The 23,781-nt window shown below is 29.7% G+C and overlaps 1 protein-coding gene and 2 long non-coding RNA genes across 5 annotated transcripts; 2 read left to right on the forward strand and 1 right to left on the reverse strand.

The window, feature by feature from the left end:
- Positions 1 to 7,920: 7,920 nt before the first annotated feature.
- LOC108001861 (myb-like protein Q) lies at positions 7,921 to 13,719 on the forward strand. Of its 3 annotated transcripts, none has more exons than XM_062072420.1 (5): positions 7,921 to 8,132; positions 8,242 to 8,364; positions 8,859 to 9,133; positions 10,191 to 10,503; positions 11,643 to 13,719. In XM_062072420.1, the coding sequence occupies exons 2-5, from the start codon at positions 8,283 to 8,285 to the stop codon at positions 12,038 to 12,040; spliced, it is 1,068 nt and encodes a 355-aa protein (XP_061928404.1). In that variant the 5' UTR covers positions 7,921 to 8,132; positions 8,242 to 8,282; the 3' UTR covers positions 12,041 to 13,719. The 3 variants fall into 3 exon arrangements, with proteins under 3 accessions (XP_061928404.1, XP_061928398.1, XP_016918620.3); XM_062072414.1 differs by having other exon boundaries at positions 7,922 to 8,127; XM_017063131.3 differs by having other exon boundaries at positions 7,929 to 8,127; positions 11,709 to 13,719.
- A 388-nt stretch (positions 13,720 to 14,107) lies between these two features.
- LOC107999832 (uncharacterized) lies at positions 14,108 to 15,856 on the reverse strand. The gene is made up of 3 exons (XR_009829098.1): positions 15,611 to 15,856; positions 14,609 to 14,798; positions 14,108 to 14,219 (listed from the first exon to the last, which is right to left on the reverse strand). It is a non-coding gene; the product is annotated as an uncharacterized LOC107999832 (long non-coding RNA).
- Positions 15,857 to 16,845: 989 nt separating this feature from the next.
- LOC133666472 (uncharacterized) lies at positions 16,846 to 17,975 on the forward strand. The gene is made up of 2 exons (XR_009830654.1): positions 16,846 to 16,966; positions 17,200 to 17,975. It is a non-coding gene; the product is annotated as an uncharacterized LOC133666472 (long non-coding RNA).
- Positions 17,976 to 23,781: the final 5,806 nt, after the last annotated feature.

A 23,781-nucleotide genomic window follows, 5' to 3' on the forward strand; every position in this document is an offset into this window, starting at 1 on the left:
GTCGACACCGGTTTGTGTACTTATATCTGTAGTTATATACCAAGAACTTTCCCTTCTTTCCTCCAACGCATCCTGCGAATCCCGCGTGGATCAGATTCGTGGGGGTTTTGAATCTATTCTTTTTATGGACTTATCTCCACTCGCTACTCTCTTTGTTCCTTGCTCGTTTACTTACCAGTTTTTGGTTTTCCAGGAATTTTTTCTTTTTATTTCTTGTTCCAATATTTGATATTGAAATTTTTTAATACTTCCGTCCAAGTTTTCTCGTTTTCTTCGTTAGACGTGCCTGTATATCTAACATCTTTTTATCTGTTTTTAAATTATAATAATATTCAAATAAATACAGAGAAGAATCAATATATTTCCTTCTGTTTTCCCCTCTCTTTCTTCCGTTTCCTAATTCTTCCTAAAAAAAACTGCTATTAATTCACCTCCTTTCCCTTCTAAAACACCAAATACCCCAATTTCCACTGAAAAGAAAACCATCCCATCCTTTTTACTCCAATTCCCTTTCTTTCCTCCAAATCTCTCCCTTACCCTTTCGTCCACCATCCCAATTTCCTCCACAAGGTACCATCTTACATTTCTCCCTTAACACTGATTCACCCTTTTCACCCCTCCCAACAATTCCTCTTTTTCTCCTCCTTCCCCTTCTCTTCTCCTTCTTCCTCCTCTTCCTTTTCCTCCCCATCTCCTTCGGCCTCTTTGTCTCAGCTTTCCTCACGCTCTCAATACTTGCCTTTCTTCCGACGTCCTCGAGTCGCGTCGATTTCCCCGCGTCATTTTCTCTTCTCTTTTTTTTTTTTTTCCTTCGCGGCGATCACGGATCGCAGGGCCTCGTGCTATTTTCCGGGCGTATCGATACGTAATAATGAGAAGTCCTTTTCACGTTCCTCGCTCGTTCTTCCGGCGAAGTGGTACGCGTGCACGGTGCACCGCACCCGATTTGCTCTCGGGGATCCCTTCGTAACTGGAATGTATTTCGAGGCCGTCGCCGACGGTTTTTTTCACCGTCGCATCCGATTAATTAATCTCACGGCTTGGATTTGGAATGTTTTTCTCCTCTTCCACCCTCTAGTTTTTTTTTCCCTCCTTTACCACGGATAAGAAAGAGGGAACGGAGGAGGTTGAATTTTAATACTACGTCCAGCCGCTGATTCTCTGGCTCAGCCAACGGTTGTTCGGGGTGAATGGGCGACTCGATTTCACGCGGAACGTGAATGATTGTTTTTATTGTACGATTTGAACGCAGTAGAGAGTTATCTGTAACGCAGGAATTAGAATTGTATGTAATGTAAGTAGCGTTTTTCGTAATTTATTGTAAACAATGATACGACTCGTTTGAAAAGAATGTTATTGTTATTTTGTTTGTTACAAAAATTAATGGAATCGGTACCAATTTTAAGTGCAAAATACGTCAAAAAATTATTTATTATTATTTAATAAAAACCATTTTTAATTAGTTTTTTACGGTAGTAAATACTTTCTATAATGCTTTCTTTGATCTTAACTTTTATTATATTACTTGAACTATATAAGCGAAATCACTTGAACTCAATAATAATCAAATTAAAAGTCAAATTCCCGAGAAAAATAATTATTATATCTTAAATAAAATGTTAGTTAAACTTCTTATCCAAATCTTGAATCTTCGTATCCGCCATACTAAATGGGAGTATAAACCGTTGAAAGAGAACACAGAGGAAGAACAAAGCTTGGCGAATACCCGGTTACTTTACGATCTTTCGAACAATAGAAAATGATAATTCATAGTGGGTGCTGTCTACGACCCTCATATTATCGGGTAGCGTGCTGCGACTTCTGCGGCCGCGGTTATATGGCCGCCACTGCCAGTGATAACTGTAACGCCTCGAAGGGTTATTTATTGCGTCGATTCCTCGTGCAACCCCTTTTTCCACGTTCCCAGGGAATACGCAATAACGCTGTGTCATCGTTTCCCTCCGTTTTTTTACCCTTCCTTGAACAACATCGCGAGTTTTTTCGAAGAAAAATGAGCATTTCGTGAAGCGTGAAGGGTGTTGAAGTACCTTTATCAAAGCGATTCGTTTGACTATTGATATTTACCTTGGAATAAATTTGAAAATTTTTCAAATTTATTAGCTGCGAGCTTTCGCTATTGAAAATAATGAAATTAGATTAACGAGATTTCAACGTGTATAATACACACAGAGATAAATTTTTCTTCCCTATGTAAAATTTTATAAAGGAGAATTTTTCTAATAAAGGAGAATTTACTATGTGTATGTCTGTATCTACATATATAATGGTTATAAAAAAATACTTGCACGTCTTCTTATTCCTCATCAAAGCATTCTTTTTTTTTTTCCTTTTGTAATAATAAGTTAAGTGAAATCATTATTAATATCGTCAAGTAATAATATGCAGAACGCGTGAAGTACAATTTTAGCCATTTTCTATAATAAAATTGATCAAATATATGGTATAGCATAAGTGTTATAACTAATATTTAATATTATATTAAAAACAAGAAACAATTCTTTTTTCAATATACTAATAAATACAATAATGCCAAGTTTGTCACTCACCAATTTTTCCAAAAATCGAGCATGGAATAAATATATTTACAACTATATCCATCAAATCAACGAGTTATCGACATTCTTCCAATTAAAATAATCCAAATATAAATCGGATTTTAATTTTCAGCAATCAAGAATTACATATAGATATTCCTTTCAGTAACACGAATTGAAAACAACAATTGTGCATACCTAAGTGCTATCTAGACACGCCACTGATTAAATTGACAAACACACGCGAGTGTACATTCTTACCGGGTGAGCGAGCACGGGTGAGATTAATTAGACAACCCCCGAGCGTACAAGTCCGTGGGTACTCTTGACCGATGACAAGACGCACTCTCGAAGCAGATACACCACGGGGCTGGATCGTGTGAGCACACGAGCCACGTTGTTGTAGGTCTACGCCCTAAACCGGAGCCGCGGCGTATCACCGTACGGTGGAGACAGACGCGGACAATGGAATCATGCGAGGACAATGCCGAATAATTTAGAATGGCATATAGATATCGGGAGCTTCCGGCCTACGGCGTCGCTGCATAATAGAGAATAGGAGTAATAGGACACAGGCTGCAGGGCAACTGTGGAGGACACGAAACATCCCTATAAATTTGGCTTAGGCCGAGACCGACGACGACGACGACGACGACGACGATGAGGACGATGACAGATACCGTGAATCTTTTTCGATAGACCTCTTTGTCGATAGATCTTTATTATTCTGATTGATGGATATTGTTGTTAATCTTATCTATATCTGATAATATCGATGATAACTGTTGATGATTGTTGATTTCAGGCAATCTTTCTTAATGGAACACCTTGTTTCTTGGAGTTTGATATATATATATATGAGTTTAATATGTAAACTTTCTTCAATGTCTTTAATTTTAAATTGACTTATGAGAAATGATTTATTTTTCTAGAAGATTAGATTGATCTTACCTGTTGCTCGAATTTTAATTATTCGTTCAATACAGTAATATTTTCGATAAAAAAATTCGTAATTATTCTAATACACTGATATAAATGTAACTAGCAAACTGTTAGTTATAACTCAGCTCATAGATGACCGCCTTTAGAATCAAAAAGATGTGAAATATCTTACATAACTTTATCTTACATGTATTTCACTTCCTTATTGTTACTTTTCTCGGCGAAAAATGTCGGAAATCGTGAAAATTAAAAATATTTCCTCCATAATTGATCGAATTATTACTATATACGTTTCTTCTTTCTTCTTTAACTGGATATTTTTAATAGAGAATTCTATTATTCTTCATAATTTCTCCGTATCGATTTTCCGGAGTTATTCTCATGATCTAATATCGTCGAAATTAACTCGCAAAAAATATTTATACATCATTCACAAATACAAAAGGATTAAACATCGTATCTCGAAACGAAATATAAATCCATCAAAAGCATTCTCGCCATTTTCTCTTCTCATCTCCCTAATACGCTCGCAGTTCAAGGCAGGCTGATATTCCATTCAAATCCTGAATTCGTAATAAATCCTTTACCAAGGGGTCGAACGCCGAGTTTCTCGACATCGAAACAAGTTTTATTAACTTCCTCAACCCCCGTTCTACAAAAGCGTACCGGTGATACGTTACACCTTAGCCTATGGTGGGACACACGGTATTGAAGAGAAAGTTAGACATTTCGCTCGTGTGCGCCCGACAACGGGTAGAGATTACAATAAATTGCGCGTACCCTTCTCGAAATACAACACGGCCATTGATACGAGAACGAAATTTGAACAGATTCCAGCTCGCGATACAGTATTCCCTTTTCTTCTTTTCGGTCCTTTTTCCTTTTTTTCTTTTTTTTTTACCTTTTCTTTCTCCCTCGTTACTGGGCGTGATCTAGCGATAGTCTCCGTTTTCGCACCTCTCCTTTGGTTCTTTTAGATTAGAATCTGACGGACACATAAGGATACCCGAGTGATATTATTCTTTAGAAATGTTGCTATTTCGTAAACCCGTTTCGATTATTGTAAAATATTTTATTATTACTAGGACTATTAACTATAATTTAATAGATAATAAGATAAGTAAAAATGATTTCCCAATTCTTACCGAAATATAATCAAGTATATCGTTGAGAGGAACAATTTTTCTTTTATAGAGATCGCGAAGTAATTTAATACAGTCGAGTTTTTTTTATCTTCCATATCTTGATTTATGAAACGTGATTTATATACTTTAAATACAGTCTCCCCTCAAGTTTCAAGAATGCGGCAAACACGCACTTCGTTACGCCCGGTTCCATTGCAAACGATACAGAAGGAGTGTAAGTATGAAGTCACCCCCGATGGTGTCGAAATATAGAGGGTGGCTTCCAGCTAGAAGGGTCACCGGCGAAGAATGATATTTTAATAACTGTCTCGTAATCCATCCGACGACTATGGTGTTCATGATGATGCTACGAGAATAAAGGCTTCTTCTTTTCGCGTGGAATTTTCTGTTGGTCGGGGAGAGCCAACAGCTACATTAACATCACCCGTCGCGATATTGCATTCCATTCTTATGATGCTGATCGTCATTAATATAATTTTCAACGGGGTTGGAATTGCAATTACGTGTCTCTGATCGATAATATTATGTGATTAATGACTTTCTACATTTTTTCCCCATGAAAAATAGAAGATTGTTTTGCAAAAATTTAGATAGAATCATCAACGATAGTCTGACAAATCTAACAAGAAATCCAATCAAGAAATAATTAGAAAAATTAAATCACACAATGATTAAATTTTTCTTCGTTATTTTGTTGCTATCCAATTCGTTTGTGCATATATATATATATATACTTACAGATGTAGTAAAGGTGAATAATATCGAGGAGAGACTTGCGGAGACTTCAATGCGGTGAGTTCGGCTCTTTAAAAATTTCTTCGATCCGTCGTTAGCTGAACGCTCGAAACTTGTATTTCTGCAGAGACGATTGAATTCAACCGAAACGGAAAACTATAATTCGACTCGTTTATTTCTTGCGCGACGGTCGTTACCGGCCCTCGTTACCGAAAAATCTGAAGAAGTATTGGAAACTATTAATAATGACCTTCGATAAGATTTTCTCGTATTTTTTTTAGTTTCTTTTTCTTTTTTAATTTCTTATGCTTGGAAAAAAAATGAAGTAGGTAATTTCAAATTTTTAAGACTTTCAAAGAATTTGAATTATTAGAGTTATTAATCTAAATGGAAATATGTTAGCTTCTCTGTGGTATAAGCAACAAAAAATATAAAGAAAATAAAATATAAAAAACGTAAACACAAATGTAAATAAAGTGCGAAAAAAATCTATACTTGTATTCAGTTAAATATTTAAAGATTAATAATTTAACTACGTATATATTTATAATGATATATTTTAAATGTATTTAACGAAATCTCTCTCTCGACAATTATATTAATTAAGATTGTAATTTTATATCACGAGTCGTTCAATTTCCATTTAATGTTAAAAATATTTTTTTATATTCTTTTTTTATGCGTTTTCATCGCTTTTCAAATTATTATCATCTCGTATAACCGTATCAAAGAAGTTTACCCTGAAGAGAAGCACGCAGTTTCCCACAGGTAATTTTCTCACAAGCGAACCTTTAGCGAGAAACATCATACCGCAATCAGGAACCTTTAAAAATGAACGTCACAGACAACTACACCGCGTGAATAGCGAAAAAGCAGCGATTCTTTCTATTCATAGGCGCTCAACGAAGCCCATCTGTTCCCCCCGTTGGCCAGCTCCTTTCTTTTAATCCCTGTTTCATTAATAGTTCTCCGGTAATTCGAACCCACTTCAGTTCCGTTCACCTCGAATTACCACCGATAGATTCCACAGTAACTTCCGTCGAAAGAGATTCCCGAAATATATAACGGCCTATGATTCATTTCACTTTCTTTTCTTTTCTTTTTTCTTTTTTTTTCACTGGAACACTTGCTAATCTGTTACTGGATTTTCTTAAATTAAAGAAGAAAATAAAGTTCGAATTTTGGTCTTAAAAGATTTATTATGTTAGAATACTTAGAACTAAAATGGATAAAGAGGATAAAGTTCTAAGACTCGACTTGTTTCGAATATAATAATACAATTAATTCCATTTATATATTATTAGAAATAATTAACAATTTATTATAATAAAATAATATGAATAAATATATTGCAATAATAAAACAAATATCTAAATGAAAAGAAAACAAAAATAAAAACTCTTAGTCCGAATCAATTTAAGAAAAAAAAGTCTAAGCTAATTTAAATTTCCTACGAAAAATGCAATTAATTTTATTCATAATAACAAGAAATCACGTTGCATTAAGATATTTCGAAAATATTATTTCATCGAATATTACAGGTTGAAGAATCTTCAGAGAGATTCTCAATCTTGCACAAAATAATTACGACAATCTAACCAATAGCATTATACCCCATACTTGTCTCCTAAACTACATAATACCGAGTTCAAGAGTGCCGTTATAACATGCGGGGGCGTAGGTATGCACGTGCACGGCCATTGAGTCCTCGTCAGTGCGTGAAAGAATTCCACAGGGGGTGCGTTGCCCGTTGAAGAAAGTCTGCTGCGGCTGACCGCTCGTTAAAAAGTTTAACCGGCCGTTTATTAGCAGAACAGAGAGGGAATGAACAAGAGTTGGAGAGGGGAAAGAAGTAATATATAGGGCGAGTACGAAATGTAGCTTCTACCTTGACGTTTCGCTTGACGACTTTACCCCCTCCGTCGCCCTTTCACTTCCCTCGTTTCTGTTCCACGGGTTAATTCTTGACGCGCACGCTTTCGATAACAAGGTTGTTTCAAGTGGCTCTCCCAAGCTTGGGGGATCTCTATTACTTGCCTCGAGCAACTATATCGAGTGTTCCGCTGTTTAACTTAATTGCCGCTAGCTGCTACTTCGCTGTTGCTCTCTTTTTACATAGAGGGCAGGTTCGTCGCTTAGTTAATATGGTTCCCTCTTACAATGAGCGAGTGGAATTTGATTGGGTGTTTTTTTGAATGCCATTGAGTGTTTCGACTGTAGTTGGCCAGTCTATGAGGTATTTTCTTCATCGTTTATGGGGAATTTTTATTGTTATAGAGTGTTATATCTTGTGATATACATACAATGAGAACTAGTAATAATTTTATTTTGATATAGAATATTTTAAATGTTTTTATGTAACTTTTTTCATATAAATATTTAATTATTACAAAACTTCCTACTATCTTTTATTTTGTATTTTTTATAGTATTGTAATTATTATCTAAATAATATTTTCTTAATTTTCTATTTCAAGTAATCATTATTCAATTCTATCTAGTAATATATCCCCAGTGACTGTTAACGTTTTTAGTCATGTACGTATGCTAACTAACAATAAGTCGTTATATATTCGTCGTTACCAATTGATTGGAACGGTCCAATGCGAATATCAGCAGGTGGTAAATACACGCGGGGTTTACAATAAAAGATGTACAACGTTTTTTCAAGGGTGTCAAGGATCCGTAAGAGTCAATTCGGCATGCGTCGTAGAACAATATAAAGTGTTTGCTGGCTGGAGAATTTCATAGGTATTGTGCGTATTAATGCACGCTTTTTCTTTTCTTTTCTTTTCTTTTTGCTTTTTTTCTTTTTTTTTTTTTTTTTCATTTCGTAAGCGAACGATACGCCCTGTTTTGTTCCAGGCACAAAGAGGTCGAGAATCTCTGAGAGCACTACGGGAACAATGCTTTCCACGAGCGACACCGGTAACGAAGACGACCGTGACTCCGACTCTGGTGGAGAACTTCTTACTGACCGTTCATTGGGTAAGGTTCCGTACATCTCACGAATATAGATTAATCCGTGATAATTGAAGTTAAGATTGTAGATTTTATTATTACGTAAAATAAAAATTTGGGAAAAATTAGAAATCAATTTTGAATGTAATTGAATGTAATGTAATTTGCAAAAATATAACTTTACTCGTGTAATGAAAGTTTTTTTTAATTTAAATTATTAATTTCGTGCCTTATGTGATATGACTTATTAAACATTATATATTTTTTTCATAATATGATTAAAAAAAGAAGTCAAAGAATTAAAAATTATTAAGTAATGAAATTTATTATTTTTTATTTATTTTATATTTTTCAATGATAAATATATTAATACATTCAATTTTATATTGATAAATCAATTGTTTATTGAATTTTTATTAATATTTGATTATTGAAAATTATTTTGTTAAGCAAAAATTTTATTGTTAATAATCAAGTCATATGGAAATTCTATAAAAATAGATAATTCTTGTGTGTAATAGCAATTCCAACGTCAATTGGAATAACGGAGAACGATACAACGCGGAAACGATCGAACAGTCTGAACGATTCTGAGGATGGAAGCCCGGAACCTGGCTCTCAGAGCCCGACGCATACGCCTCCATTAACGCCAGCATTGACACCGCAAAGAGAGGATACGCCAGCGCCAGAAAATCTCAGCCTTCGCAAAAGCGGAAGCCCTCAGCAAACGCAACAGACGCTTCAACCGGTTGATTTGGTGCAGCCTAGACCTAGCCCTCCATTACCTTCATTGGCGGTTAGTTTTTTATTTTATTCCTTTGACGAATCGATATCTATATGTGGGATTTCAAATGTTTGATGTATTGAAAGATATGTCAGTAAATTCATATTCGAATCTATATATGAACCAGTTTTTGTAGTCAAATTGATCAATTGATCTCTGCTTTTGCAATTTTTTTAATATATCTCAAGCAAATCTAATTCGTATTGATTAATTTTTTATTGCAATTGCATATATATAAATAATAAAGCAAACGGAATTCGAATTTATTAATTCTAAAGTGTATATATATATATATATATATTAATTTTATAATTATTTTTTCAAAATTCAAATATTTTGTGATTTCTCAATTAATTAATTTTTAATTTAGTATTATAATTTTTTTTATTTTATAAATGAAAAGAAACTTATTTTTGAAACTTATTGGAGAAAAATATTAACGTAATTTTAAACGTTACATTTAAATAATATATCCTATGTACCTAATAATAACTAAAGTCATTGCAAAAACAACTATATTTACATTTTATATTTACATTATTATGTCAACAAATATATTTACATTTTGAAAATTTGTAATGGTAGTCGTATCAATCTATTGTCTAAAAATCTTATTTATTTCTATGTCAATGTATGATATGAATGCTAGAAAGAAAGGAAAATCTCAAATTTTCCATCAAATTTCCATTTCAATACAATCAACTAATAATCTTTTCAAAATAATCTCTATTTTAATCAATGTAGTCCTATCAAGTAATATAATATAACATTTTTATAATAAGAATAAAAAAAACAATGCAATTAATAATCTAATATAATAAAAATCATTAAAAAGATTAATATGAAAGAATAATATCTTTAACATTTTTATAATATCTTTCATAACAGAGGATAAGACTCAAGGAATCAAGCTTTCTCTCTTTGAAGATAAATTAATGCAGATTTGTAGAATATAATTATATTCCTTTTCTTAAAGTTAAAAATACGTTAGATATTAAATTATACATAAAATTAAAAGTTAAAATAAAATAAATACAAGAAATATAAATGATTATAATACTTTTTCCAGGCCGCAGCGACCGCGGTACACTTTCCACCTTATGCTCCCCTATACGGTCCAGCAGCGAGTTCGCTTTATTGTTCTCCAGCGTTATACCAGCATCAACATCATCATCACATGCCAGAGCCTCGTGAAATTCAAATGCAGATGCAGATGCAAAATATTCAACAGACTTGCGGCCTTCAGTTGCAGCAGCAACAACAACAGCAGCAGCAACAACAACAACAACAGCAACAACAACGATCGCCTGTCGACGTTTTGTTGCGAGTGTTCCCGGGAAGACGTCGCGCGGACATCGAGGCTCTGTTGCACCGGTGCAAAGGTAAGCCCTGTAATTTGATATCCGCGACTATTATTCGTCAGACAGAACATACGATCCATCTGTCCTCGTATAGTCTTATATCGAAAGATGGCCTCGAGACGATTTCAGAGGACTCGTCCATAGCGTTCTCGAGTTTCCTTGCAACCCACAACCGAGTTTCAACCCCTTTGGTCGCAAAATTCGTGGTAACGTTTAGGGATTGAATTTTCAGAAGGACCGAGAATTCTTGGAATCTTGAATTGCGGGCTGTAATTTTGAACAGCACCAATGAAACGATGAAATTAAATTTTTTGTGGGTTTCAAAGGATGGACGTGAAGTAATTTCAATTTGATAAAAATTTTCTCGTGAAAGGAAATCAAATTTCAAAACAAATAAATATCCATATCGCATGGGTACTTCATTATATCTGAAATATAAATAAATTAAAAAATAAAAAAAGAAAGAAATAATTTGGGGAAAAAGATATATAAAGGTATATATACATAAATACAATAAGATCCCCGTACGTATTTGACAAATTAATAATAATTAAAAAAAATGAAATAATTTTGTTTTATTATATTAATCCTTTACGGCATCATGTTACTTCGAAATTTACAAATTTGTAGACATATTTTAAATATTTTGTTTCATTTATTTATCATTTCATTATTTTATTAATTTATCACTATACCAATATCAAATGATTTCTTTTAAATGATTTTGTTCCTAAATATAACAATATATTTCTATTTTCAGATTAAATTTAAAAATTGTAATTATTTGCAATTATTTTCTCTTTTCTTTTATTAAAACAAAAATTCTATTTACATTAGACTGTTACAAATGATCGAGTATTTTAATAATTTTATTTTAATGATATTAATTAAAATAATATTAATCAAATTTTGATTTAACCGATTCAATACATCATGTCAAAAATTAAAATTATTACAATTAATCGATTACTAATAATTCCTTATATTAATATTAATTATAATAATAATTCCTTTTTTATTAATATTATATAAACGTATAGTATTTTCTACTACCTGCAAAAATACCTTGAAATATATATTATCGATGGATACGGGGATCTTACTGCATTCAAAAAAAGAAAGCAAAATTAAAACAAAAATTTTTCACTCCAAAAAAAAAGGAGAAAAAAGAAAGAAAGAAAAAGAGTCAAGGAAAATGGAAACTGGCAGAGATATCTATGTCACAGGCGACGTGGTGTCCGCTATGGAGGTATTGGTCTGCGAGGATAATCTGCAGCCGAAATCAGCTTTCTCGCCTTTGGCAGGCGCATTGGCGTCGGCTGCGGCCGCGTCCGCGTCCGCTTCGGTCTCGGCCGCGTACGCGAGCAGAGCCGCATACTGCACCACTCCCATCCCTTCGACCAGGCACAGGTTCCTGGCCGCTCCTTACGCAGGAACCGGCTACCTGCCCACAGTGATCAAGCCGCCCAATCAGAGTCTTCACGCGAATGGTACGAGTGACGCCTATCAGGAGACCAGTCCTGACGACGCCAGTGACAAGACGAGCTACTCCGAGTGACCGGACGACGCGCAGGCTGCCACCTGGTCTTACCTGCAATAGCCTAGGGACGACGGGGGGAGGGACTTCGGCCGTGGAAATGGCTGCCTGAATCACGGGGAGGACGGAATCTGAAAATCATAACAATATGCGAGTCGTGAGGATTTTCATGAATTTCTTTCTGATTGGATGAAAGTCATTGAGATGGGAACAATTTAGAAATTTTGTAGAGGATTGGTAGAGCGAGAGATTAGGAATGAATAATTTTTGAAAAACTGAAATAAATAGATATGGAACAAATTTTTGAAAAATTTCTAAAATTTATAAAGATCGTAAAACTTTTCAGTACGTGGGAAAAAAAAAGATGAAAAATTGTTTGATTTAAATAAATGATCAATTGGGAAAAATTGTGAAAGCGTTTACATACATATTTGTTAAAGATTCGACATCATTTTGTGAAGTTAAGGAATTTAAGAAGCAAAAAAACGGCACGACAGATATCTGACAAAAAAGAAATTGATAATGTGAAAAGAATTGAAGAATTTCATTATAAAAATAATAGAAGAACTGTTAAGTGATATTAAAACAGAAAAGAAACCGATCCTTAATAGAGAGTTGATGATTTTTATCCAGAAGAAATGTTTTATTTATTTACAAATGTATTCAAACCGAACGAAGGTCCAAAGAAGAAACCAGTCATTAGCAGCTTTCAAATACGTATCTCTCTGAGGAAGTATTCTACATTTTCTAAAAATATTATAGACACATCGTATAGTGCATTATTCAAGAAGAGATAAAAAAAAGTTGAAAGTTAAAGAAAAAAACGAAATCAAATATGTATATGATATAAAAGAAGAAAACGATTTCTGTGAAAGAATTCCCTTAGATTCTTTCCGCCATTATAAACGTTGTTAGAGAATTTCCAATTCGTGAACGGAAATAAACTTTTGTCGAATGTCTTCTTCGAAGAATTTACAAAACAGTGTGGCCAGTAATCCACCTAATATACATACGTACAATTCGTACTAACCATTTTCTTTGACATGTAACGTTCTATGAACGTACAAAAATATATAGATAGGTAACAACGAAGAAATAAAAAGCGAGCCATACGTTGGCCTCATTGTAATAATATATCTTTATACATACATGTGTAGATAAAGCGACTAAATGAAGTATGCGTGTAGTTAATATTCATGAGAGAAGAATGAGTGAGAGACAGAGAGAATGAGAAATATAAAAGAAGAAAATTGTATCGTCGCGATAAAAATAAAAAGTAAAAATAAAAAAGGGAAAAAAAAGGATAAATCATGAAACAAATTTGTAAATACGCGTGAATTGCTTTAGCCTGATCATCCATTGCAGTTAATCTGAGATATTGTCACGGAGTATGTTTAGTAAAGTTACATCATATAAAAATAATGGAAAAGAATAAACAGAAAAATAAAAAAAAAGTAAAAAAAAAATGTCGAGGAAAAAAATAAAACGGAAAATAAATTATGTGTTTCTGATGATCGATGCAGAAACATATAAGTACATATAACAATGATCGATTATACATAAGTGTTTGCCTGTAAGTATCACGGCTCTAAGATGTTAGATTTGCCGGCGACCGGAAACGTTCTTTGTAGTTACCATATGTTATTCGAACAAATGTATAGACGGTTTATGAGAATAATAAATAAGATATTGATACTCCATATGTGATTCGATAATCATCCTTGTTTTTTATCCATTGAAATTTATTTTTATATATATATATATATATTTTGAAATTCTTTTATTAATATTCTTTTACTTTCTTTTACCTAAAAGAAAATAATATTCTGCTTATCAATTCATTTGGTTAGATATTGATTATTTATATTTTGTTTTCTAAATAATTAATAGGTAAAAATTACATAAAAAATTATTTATACATATTACATATTATGTCCTTTGATTTTATCTTATCTTACATTTATTTAATTATGTAGATATTATTATGTAGATATTATTCTAAGTATATTATTTCTCTCATTAAAATAATATTTTTCATGATAATATAATATTCATATTGCATAATTAAATTATTTAATATATGTCTTATAAGTTTAATATTATTTTGTTTTATCATCATTTTTTATCTCTTTTTCATTCTAAATTTTTCAAATATTATTTTTCTTATTTAATATTGTTCTATTGCATTGTTCTATTGCATCTAAAATATAGAAATCATAGATATTAATTTATAGAAATAAATAGTAATTTCTCTATTTTTAATTAAGAAAATCAATTATTAATTCTTTTTTTTTGTAAACGAAACAAATTTTTAAAATTTTTATATAAAAATTTGTACAGAAAATTTAAGTTTTGTCATAAACATTATTTTCCAATAGTTTTCAATAGTTTTTATAGAATTCGCAAAGGAAACCAAAAAATAAAGAACGATTATCATGGTCTGATGGTATAGAAAAAAATACGAAAAAAAGAGAACATCGAGGAACGCGAGGAATTCACTTTCATCGTGTCCTGATATTTCCATCGATTTTTCGTTTTTCTAATTTCTATCATCACGTAGAACTTCCGATACACTTTGCATATACATACCATATTATAAAACATGCATATATGTTTCCATATTACCTTTTGTCATTATTCTTCTACATCTATTATTTCAATCAATATAAAAATAAGGTTATAATTGATGAAGTAATCTTGACGGTGTTAATACATATCTGAACGAATATGGAATAAATAATTACAAATTATTATTTTGATTTTTTTCTCCTTTATTTCACTAAAAAGTAAAAAAAAATCAATGAAATTATAAATGATTGAGAAAAAAAATATCTCTTAATAAAAAAAATTAAATAATAGAAAAGATACAAAAATTCATTTTATTTATGCTATATTAAAATATAATAATTTCAGATATAATAAATCCTTTTTCGCATCATCTAATAATACAATCTAATACTACAATGAATATCTTTTATAGTTTATAGTTTCTTCTAAATCGATTAAGTTAAAGTTAATATTAAATATAATTAAAAGAATATTATTATTATTATTAATTATTCAATCTTTGTTATTATTAATTATTCATTTTTTTGTGAACAATCTAAAAAAAAGCGTTCCATTTTTATTCTATTTTTCCTTATATATATTAATGAATGTCACATTTATGACATTTATTAACATAAACGATAGATTCATATTATATTTTAATAAATTTAAATTCAAGTTTATATATTTTTTTATTTTTTATATAATACATTATAGATATTTATATCTATCTACTTTGACTTTGGATTTATTTAGATTTAGATTGATTAAAAATATGTTAGGTTAGAATTGAGACAAAATATTTATTTGGTAAATGTTTTCGATCAAATTTTACTGAAATGATTTTCAATCAAAAATCTGAAATACGATTATTATTGTATTTTCATTTAATTCGACCAATCAAATCAAATCGAATATTTTTAAAAGCAAAACCACTATATAATTTTTTCTCAGATTCATATATTCAATCTCGGGATTTATGAATTTTTTATATGTAAAGGTTAATTTGACAGAAAGAATAATTTATGATAGAAAACGATATACCTACAATTTTCCAGGTTACTCATTTTCTCAATAGCAGACAAAAAAAAGGATCAATCGATGCTAGAAAAACGCAGGTTTGTATCGGTGTGGGGGACAATCTTCCACTCGACTTAAAATTCTTAAATGAAGGGAATACAAGGATGAAGAAAGGTATCAGATGTCGGATACAGTTTGCAGGTGCAGTAGGATGGCAGGCCTATAGAGGGAGACATGGATCAGAGAATCTTTGAAATTGGATCGGTTTCATGCTCGGTGCACAATTTGGATTTCCGAGCAGTCGATTTCCTACGAATAGATTCTCGACGACGCGACTAATCGATTTTACCACTCGATTTGCAATCTGGGGTCTACTAAATGATCGACTCTGTCAGTTGTTCACTTCAGGTGAAAAATAAATAACAAGTTTCGCGTGGTTGATTCTTTCTTAATTTTTCTTTTCAACTTTTAACATCAAATATTTTTTAAAATATAAAAAATGATTAAGTGATTTTAAAGTTTTTCAAAACATATATGATATAATAATCTTATAATAAGAAAATTATTTAATTATAGTCACTTATTTTGTATATAGCTTAGTGTTTAACAACCAAACAAATTTTTCAAAAATTCCTCAAATGCTTTGAAAATAAATTCGAAAAGAAATAAATTCCAATTTATTTTATAATATGTATTTGTTGAAATTATATTTAATTATTATAATTATATTTATATGTTTATAAAGTATTCTAAATATATAAATTAACATTTAATTTTTGTTAGGTTAGAATTAGAGTTAAGATTTTATTTGAATGCATTAATGATTTCAAAATTTCTTTCGAATTAGAAGAGATACTAAGTAGAAATATTATTAATAATAATTAAACTTTTTTAGAATTTTTTAGATATATAATTAATTATTTATTAATTTTTTTTCGTAATATTAACATATCAACTCTGATAATATACTATTATTCGTAATTGAATACAAGCATATAAATACTTCATAAATTTTTAATTATTTAATTTTTCATTAAAAATAGATTTTTACAAACAGTTTTTATTATCTACAGTACATACAAGTGGAAATAAATTAATTGATTTTATATATCGAATTTTATGAAACGTGAGTTCTCCAGGAATGTAATCATACATAATTTTATTATGTATTTTTATTATCTTAAATTATATATCTATTTAATACAAATAATTTTCATATGAATTTATAAATTTAAACTTAACTTTATTATTTCAGATTTATTAAAAGCATCAACTCTAATCATAAAAAAAATTGATGTTTGAACAAAATCATTAAAACAAAATAAAAAAAGAAGAAACTGTGGAATAATCTTATATTTTATATTTTAAAAATTTTATATGGTATTTTTTTTTATTTTAAACAATTTTTCTTTATTGGATTTATTCTTTATTCTTTTACTAATTGTAATTGTATGTTTAATATATAATATATAATTAAATATAATTTATATTTTTTATATTCTATTTTATTAAATAAAATTGAAAATATATAACAATCAATTCAAGTATATAATTTTGATATTTCTTCACGATATGTTTTAAAAATAATAATCAATGTACGTATTCTTTACTAGGTCCCAGCAATATATAATTCTTGATATGGATGAAACCGAACAACTGAAATTATTTTCTAAACGTATATCGAAGCGCCCAGTTGTTTATTCCAGGCTGGTTGTTGGTTTGCCGTAGCAGCCACGATTTTGCTAAATAAAATCACTTTCGCGGGCAGCGATACTCGGGGAAATAATTACGAGTGGTGGCGGGTTACGCGCGTGCACCAGCCTGGCTGCCTGGTGGTACATGATATCGATGAAATACCGATAATCGATTGCCCTCTACAAGGCATATATCCGATAGGTCGATGGCTGAACACGCGCCTACCATTCTATACCCAGCAATTTGTACCGGCGTGGCGCGGCGGTGGCAGCGGTGCACGCGATTGCATTATAATACTGCCGCGGCCCGCTTATTATTTACGAGCGGTGGCTGGTTGGCTTCATGGGGTGGCAATATATCGACACCCCGCGGAGTTTCCTCCTTTGGCTACTGGTTACCATTCATAATGGAATATAATGGCTCCCTTGGCCTAGGGGTTTAATCCGCAGTCAGAGTGCAACAACCCCCTATTGATGTGTACTAGGCAATTTCTCTACCTCTTTTTCTCATTTACTTTTCTTATATCTATTTCTATATATTTCCTATATTTTTGTGTTTATTTATATTTTATACATGATGTTTTCGTTCAAAAATCTTATTTAAGTTATTACTATTTATTTTAAATCAAAGATTAAATTATAATTAAAGGTTATGAAGGAATTTATTTAGCTTAATATTTTATATAAAGGAAAAATATTATGATTTTAATAAAATATAATTTAATGTCAATGATACATTGAAATATTATTAGAAATGTTCTAATATTTCTAAGTAACAATGTAACATATTTTAAATATATTAAATATTATTTTTTTATGTATTATTTTTACATGTTTTCTATTTTATATATATATATATTTTTATATTTCTTTATCAATTAAGTTTCCAAACTTTGAAATTTTAAGCTATTGAAATTTGAGGAAAAGAGAATTTATACAGACTTGAAAACATGTTTTATTTTATTTTATTGTAATGAAAGCGGTATAGTACATACAGAATGTTATGGTCATGAAAAAGATATGCACAATAATAAATTACATCTTTAACAAAAATATAAATTAGATTTCTTATTATAATTCGAATTTATAGATATTATAATCATAATATGACACAAATACTCACTTATAAATTAAATCCTATGTTTTTTGTAAAGTATTCCGGAATGTACATATATAATCCCTATGAATAATCGAAATCGATTATTAATTAATCAAAAACCTTAAATCATTGAATTTTAATTAATTATAATTCTATTATATTAATAAATTTATTTAAAGTTAAAGATTTTTATAACCTAATTTAAATATATGAGAAATAATATTAAAATCACATTAAAATCATAAAATAAAACTCGAAACTGAATACTCGATTAGATTCAGAATAGAATTGATATTCGAGATTTCAGTATCGAAAATCCAGAGATTCGATTATTCATATTTATATCCGATTGAAATCTAGGTTATAAATATCTATTCGAATAAGTAAGTACTTGAATAGCATAAAAAAGAAACAGAAACACAAATAAGAAATAAAAAAAGTGAAAAAAAAACAATAAATAAAAAATAATAAAGTTTTGGTTTTTTTACTACGTTTTTCTAAGCGAAAAAGAAAGATAAAGATGACATTCGCACTGGTTCAATTGAAATTTCAAAACAAAAGAATGAAAGAGAAGAGAGAGAGAGAGAGAGAGAGAGAGAGAGAGAAGTGAAAAAATAGCAGGAATCGAATGCTCAAAATCGAAAATCAATCGAAACATCGATATTTGTCGAATACTTTAAAAAGCACGATCCCGCGGAAAAGCGGCGAAACACAAGCGGAACGATTCTGGTGGGATAGCTTTTAAAATTTTTTCAACTTCCATCAATATTTACTCTACCTCCAATCCCTCTCCTCCTATACACCCACTCTCATTCTATGTTCACCTCTCCGGCTGGGAACGCCAAGCTTTACCCTCTACCTGTATCGACCATATGCACGTGTGTGCAACTACGTATATTTGTTCATCGTTGGTTAAGTACCACGTTTTGGAAGCCAATCCTGAATTCGATTCTCGTCACGGATCAGGAAAGAGTGTATAGTGTTGCCGAACAGACAAATAAACGGTATATGTCTTTTTTTTTCCTTCACTTTTTTTTTAAGTTAAATCTTTTTTTTTTTGTTTTCTTTTTGGTTAAGAAAAAAAAACCAAAGAGTTTATGTTTTAATACTATAATAATAATCATACTATAATAATCATAATAATCATTATAAGATAGATTATAATTATATATTATATTTACATTTATTCTATAGTATGTACTATTGTTAATTGTTGTTGCTTTTTATATTTCATATTTGAATAATATGAAAAGAAAATATCATATTATATATATCACAACTGTAATTTGATTTAATGTTTGACATTAATAATGAAGCTGTCTGCAAAATGAATTTTAACGAAGAAAAAGGTATTTATTCACAAATATCATTTTTATAAAAAAAAAGATTTTAAACATATTATAAAAATATAAAAATAAAAATATAAAAATATAGATAAAAAAATGGCAAGTTGGCTTATAATTTTATATAATATAATTTTTTATAATTTGGTCTAATAATTACAATAAAAGTTTTAAAGAAAATAAAAAATAATTTTTTACTAAATATTTTTCTTGAATTCCATTAAATAAATATCATCTTTTTCTCTTCAAATTAGTATAAAAATATTTGAAAAAAATACACAAGATTCTTTAATCTTTATTTCTATTTTCCAGCATATTTAAAAAAAAATCGTTGAAAGAAAAATTATCTTCAAAAAAAAAGAAAATAAATAAGAAAAAGAAGAAGAAAAAGAGGATGCATGGCGTAAATAAATTTTACAGTGGAACCGTTCGGAAATCAGAGCTACAAAATGGAGCGTGCCACCACGTTCCAGGAATACTCGCGAGAATATCGTCGGGAAACGCGGCCGCTTTTTTATGAACCGTTTTACCTCTCTTTCTACGGATATATACATATATCGAGGTATTTCATTGGATAATACTTTATTATCTTCGTCGGGTTATGAAGCGGAGTCGATCGACGAGAATCTAGGATGAAACGAGACCAAGAATAGAATGGAGTTGAAAAAGTATGTGAGAAAAGGAGGAAATGAGAAGGAACGAGCAAAAGAGGGAGGGAAAAAAGAGATAAACAACAGAAAGAGAAAAGGGGAGAGAGGGATAGAAACAGAGTAATAGAGCAGATACCAGAGGCCAGAGTTCGGTGCAAATCGTACTCCTGAGGGGTGTCACGAAACAATTCCCAACTGAATAATATTAGTATCTAACAATGGACCTGCTAAATTGAAATACAGAGAGAGGATTGCGTCTCCCCCTCCCTTTAATTTCTCAGTATACAGGGTGTTCTGATAGCGTGTATAACTTTTAAGGATTGTACAGACCAATATGAAATATTCGTAGCGGTAATTTTGAAATTGGCGGTAATTTTGAAAAATTTGTTTATCGAAAATACAAACTTTTTTCTATCGATGTGGATATTTTGTTAGTTTCTTTCGTATTTAGATAAAAAAATTCCTAGGAGAATTTTAATAATTATAATTATAATTAGTAAAAATATTTCATATTATAAAAAAAATGAATAAGCTGTAATAATTATATAGGTATAGGTATAAATTATTAAAAATTGTATTACATTATAGAATTGATATGAATATTTATTTATTATTTAATTAAATTGATGCACTCCAGAAATAGTAATATTTGAAAACAATTTTTGTTTTTAAAAAAACTTTATCTTCAATTTTATTTTTTAGTTAATTTATATAAAATCTTTTTCTCCGTTTATTATTATTTGTCGTGATAATATATAATAATATAAAAATAATAATATACAATTCTTAAATTGAAAGAATAAAATTCTGAAAAATAATAAAAATTTATTACAAATAAAGAATTGATGCTAACATAATAATAAATTAGCAATTTTATTAAATAAGATGTAATTAACATATATATTTATAACTTAACTAAATAAAAAATGTAATAAAATTATTTATATACTCATACAGTCAAATGCACTTATATTTAATTGATTTTTAAACTCAAAAACGAAGTATATTCTACATTTTTGATTCATTTTATTCCTATAAAATCATTTCATTTAATTACACCGCTAGTTATGAAACACCCTGTATATTCCTGTCTCTATTCCACACTTGATACGAAGGCCGCATCTTTCCATTGAAAATGTATGTGCAACGAAATTTCTACCACCATCTCACGGATTACGTTGCCGAGTCCTCGGTCAGGATGGTTCTGTACCTTTTTCGTCTACGTGTTGGTACGAACAGCTCGCATAGTACCATCGCACACAGTTACAGAGAGAATGGAATGAAACTCGGTGGAAGGATGAGGAATAGCATGCAAATGAAATATTAATTAAATCTATTAAAATTCTCTGTCTCCGTTTCTGACCTCTTCTTTCTCTGTTACCGTTCTATCGTTTTCTAACTTTCCTGCTTTTCCAGAAGATTCTTTATCGTCTAGACAATTTCACAATAGTTTTTTTCTATGATTTTTTTTTACGTTTTTTTTTTTAGTCGTTCTTTTCTTTTTTATTTTCTTAATTATATTTCCTTTTTATAAATATATCATTTTCTTTTTTCATATTTGATCTTATGGTTTATTTTCTTGTTTAGAATGTTTTTTATATCTATCTTTTTAATTCCGTGTTTAAAATAATTTCTGATCTACTTTTTACTTTCGTATTCAATATAATTTCTCTACTACGCTAGAACTAAAAATTGCTTTAAAAGTTATTACTTAAGTTTAAACAGAGATAATACAAATTATAAAATTTATTTTCAGATATAATATTTATGATTATTTTTATTTAAAATAAATTATTTAAAATTTAATGAAAATTAAATTTTCATGATAAAAACGTTCAATTTAGAATTTTTAATTTTTTATTTTTAATTTTTTCATTCTTTTTGTTTTTATATTTCGTTTACCATTAATAAGAATGACATAATTTTTTATTAATAACAAACAATTAAAGTAAATGAAATTATCCATTTTATTCATTTCATAACAATATTTAACTATATAATTCAAAATATGATTTTAATTTTACAAATGTTAATATGGTTAGAATACTTAATAACTAAATCTACCTATTTTAATTTGAAATACTTTCGAAAAACGAGTTTATTTTTTATTCCCAAAATATCATAATTTAACAAGTTCATTTAAAAATTTAGAAGATAGAAAATTGTAGATGAGAACTCACTTTCCGCTATTACTTTGCCATCCTCCGTCCTCGAAGCCACCCCTTTCATCGTTGGTTAATACGTGCGCGTATTTCATTGCTCCAGGCCGCGGTGTTTCGGTCGACAAGGCCGCGCCACCATCAAATTCATTCTATCACCCGAGCATATTCCATTAATTACTTTCACTTTGCGTCAATGGCATTTCCATTTCAATGATCGTCGTCGCCCTCACCTCCACGCGTCGACGCCGTTTCCACCCCCGCAATCCCCTTCCAATGGAATTCACCGCTTCCTGTTCACCATTGAATTACGTTTCGTATTGTAAGTGAAATACAACGCCGCCTATCTATCGGGAGGCGGAGACTTACTTATTTACTTCGAATTACATATTTTCTTTTTTTCCTCCCATTTCTTTTTTTTTTTTTTACTTCTTTTTTTATCCATCTTTTCTTTTGATTTCGTGGAAAAATTTCTTTTTAGTAGCTTTATTATATTTCTTTTTTTTTTTTTTGATACAATGAAATTACAATAGGCTAATGTTCAAATTTGATAAAAAAAAGTTAAGAATCAATGATTGTTATAAATAATTATGTAATATATATATATGTAATAGATGATGTAATATATATATTCTTTCATAAAAATCTTTTGAACATATATTTTTAATAAAAATTTTGTATAATTCATTGCAATAATAATACGCTTTATATTAATTATAAGAAAGCAGTATTAAAAGCAATATTATGTATTATTTACTATAGTTACTTTAAAAAATAAATATATTATTATGCAATATTTTGTAATTATGTTTATTGATTGAAAATTTTTCTAGAAAATCTATTCATTCAAATCGAAACAATAATTTTGTTTAAATGTTTTATATTCTAGTTTTTTAAATGGCAAAAATTATGAAAATTTAATATTTTTATAGTAATAAGATAAAAATATTTATTATTTAAAATGGATAAATTTTTTAAAATTGGATTAAACGATTCAACAAAAATCGATTAAGTTTTTCAAAATTTTTTCTTTAAACGTAAACATTTTTACATTTTCCATTTATATAATTGATTTTAATAAAATTTTATGCACGTATATAATTTATTTCTTTAAATTAAATTTACAAAATATAATATTTTATATTTTCATTATAAATTTAAATTAAAAATCATAATTTTTATTTCTTCATAATTCCAATTTGAAAAAATAACAATTTTAAAAAATGTTTTCTTAATGTATTAACTAATAA

This window comes from Apis cerana, linkage group LG1 (genome assembly GCF_029169275.1).
Source record: "Apis cerana isolate GH-2021 linkage group LG1, AcerK_1.0, whole genome shotgun sequence".
Lineage (NCBI taxonomy): Eukaryota > Metazoa > Arthropoda > Insecta > Hymenoptera > Apidae > Apis > Apis cerana.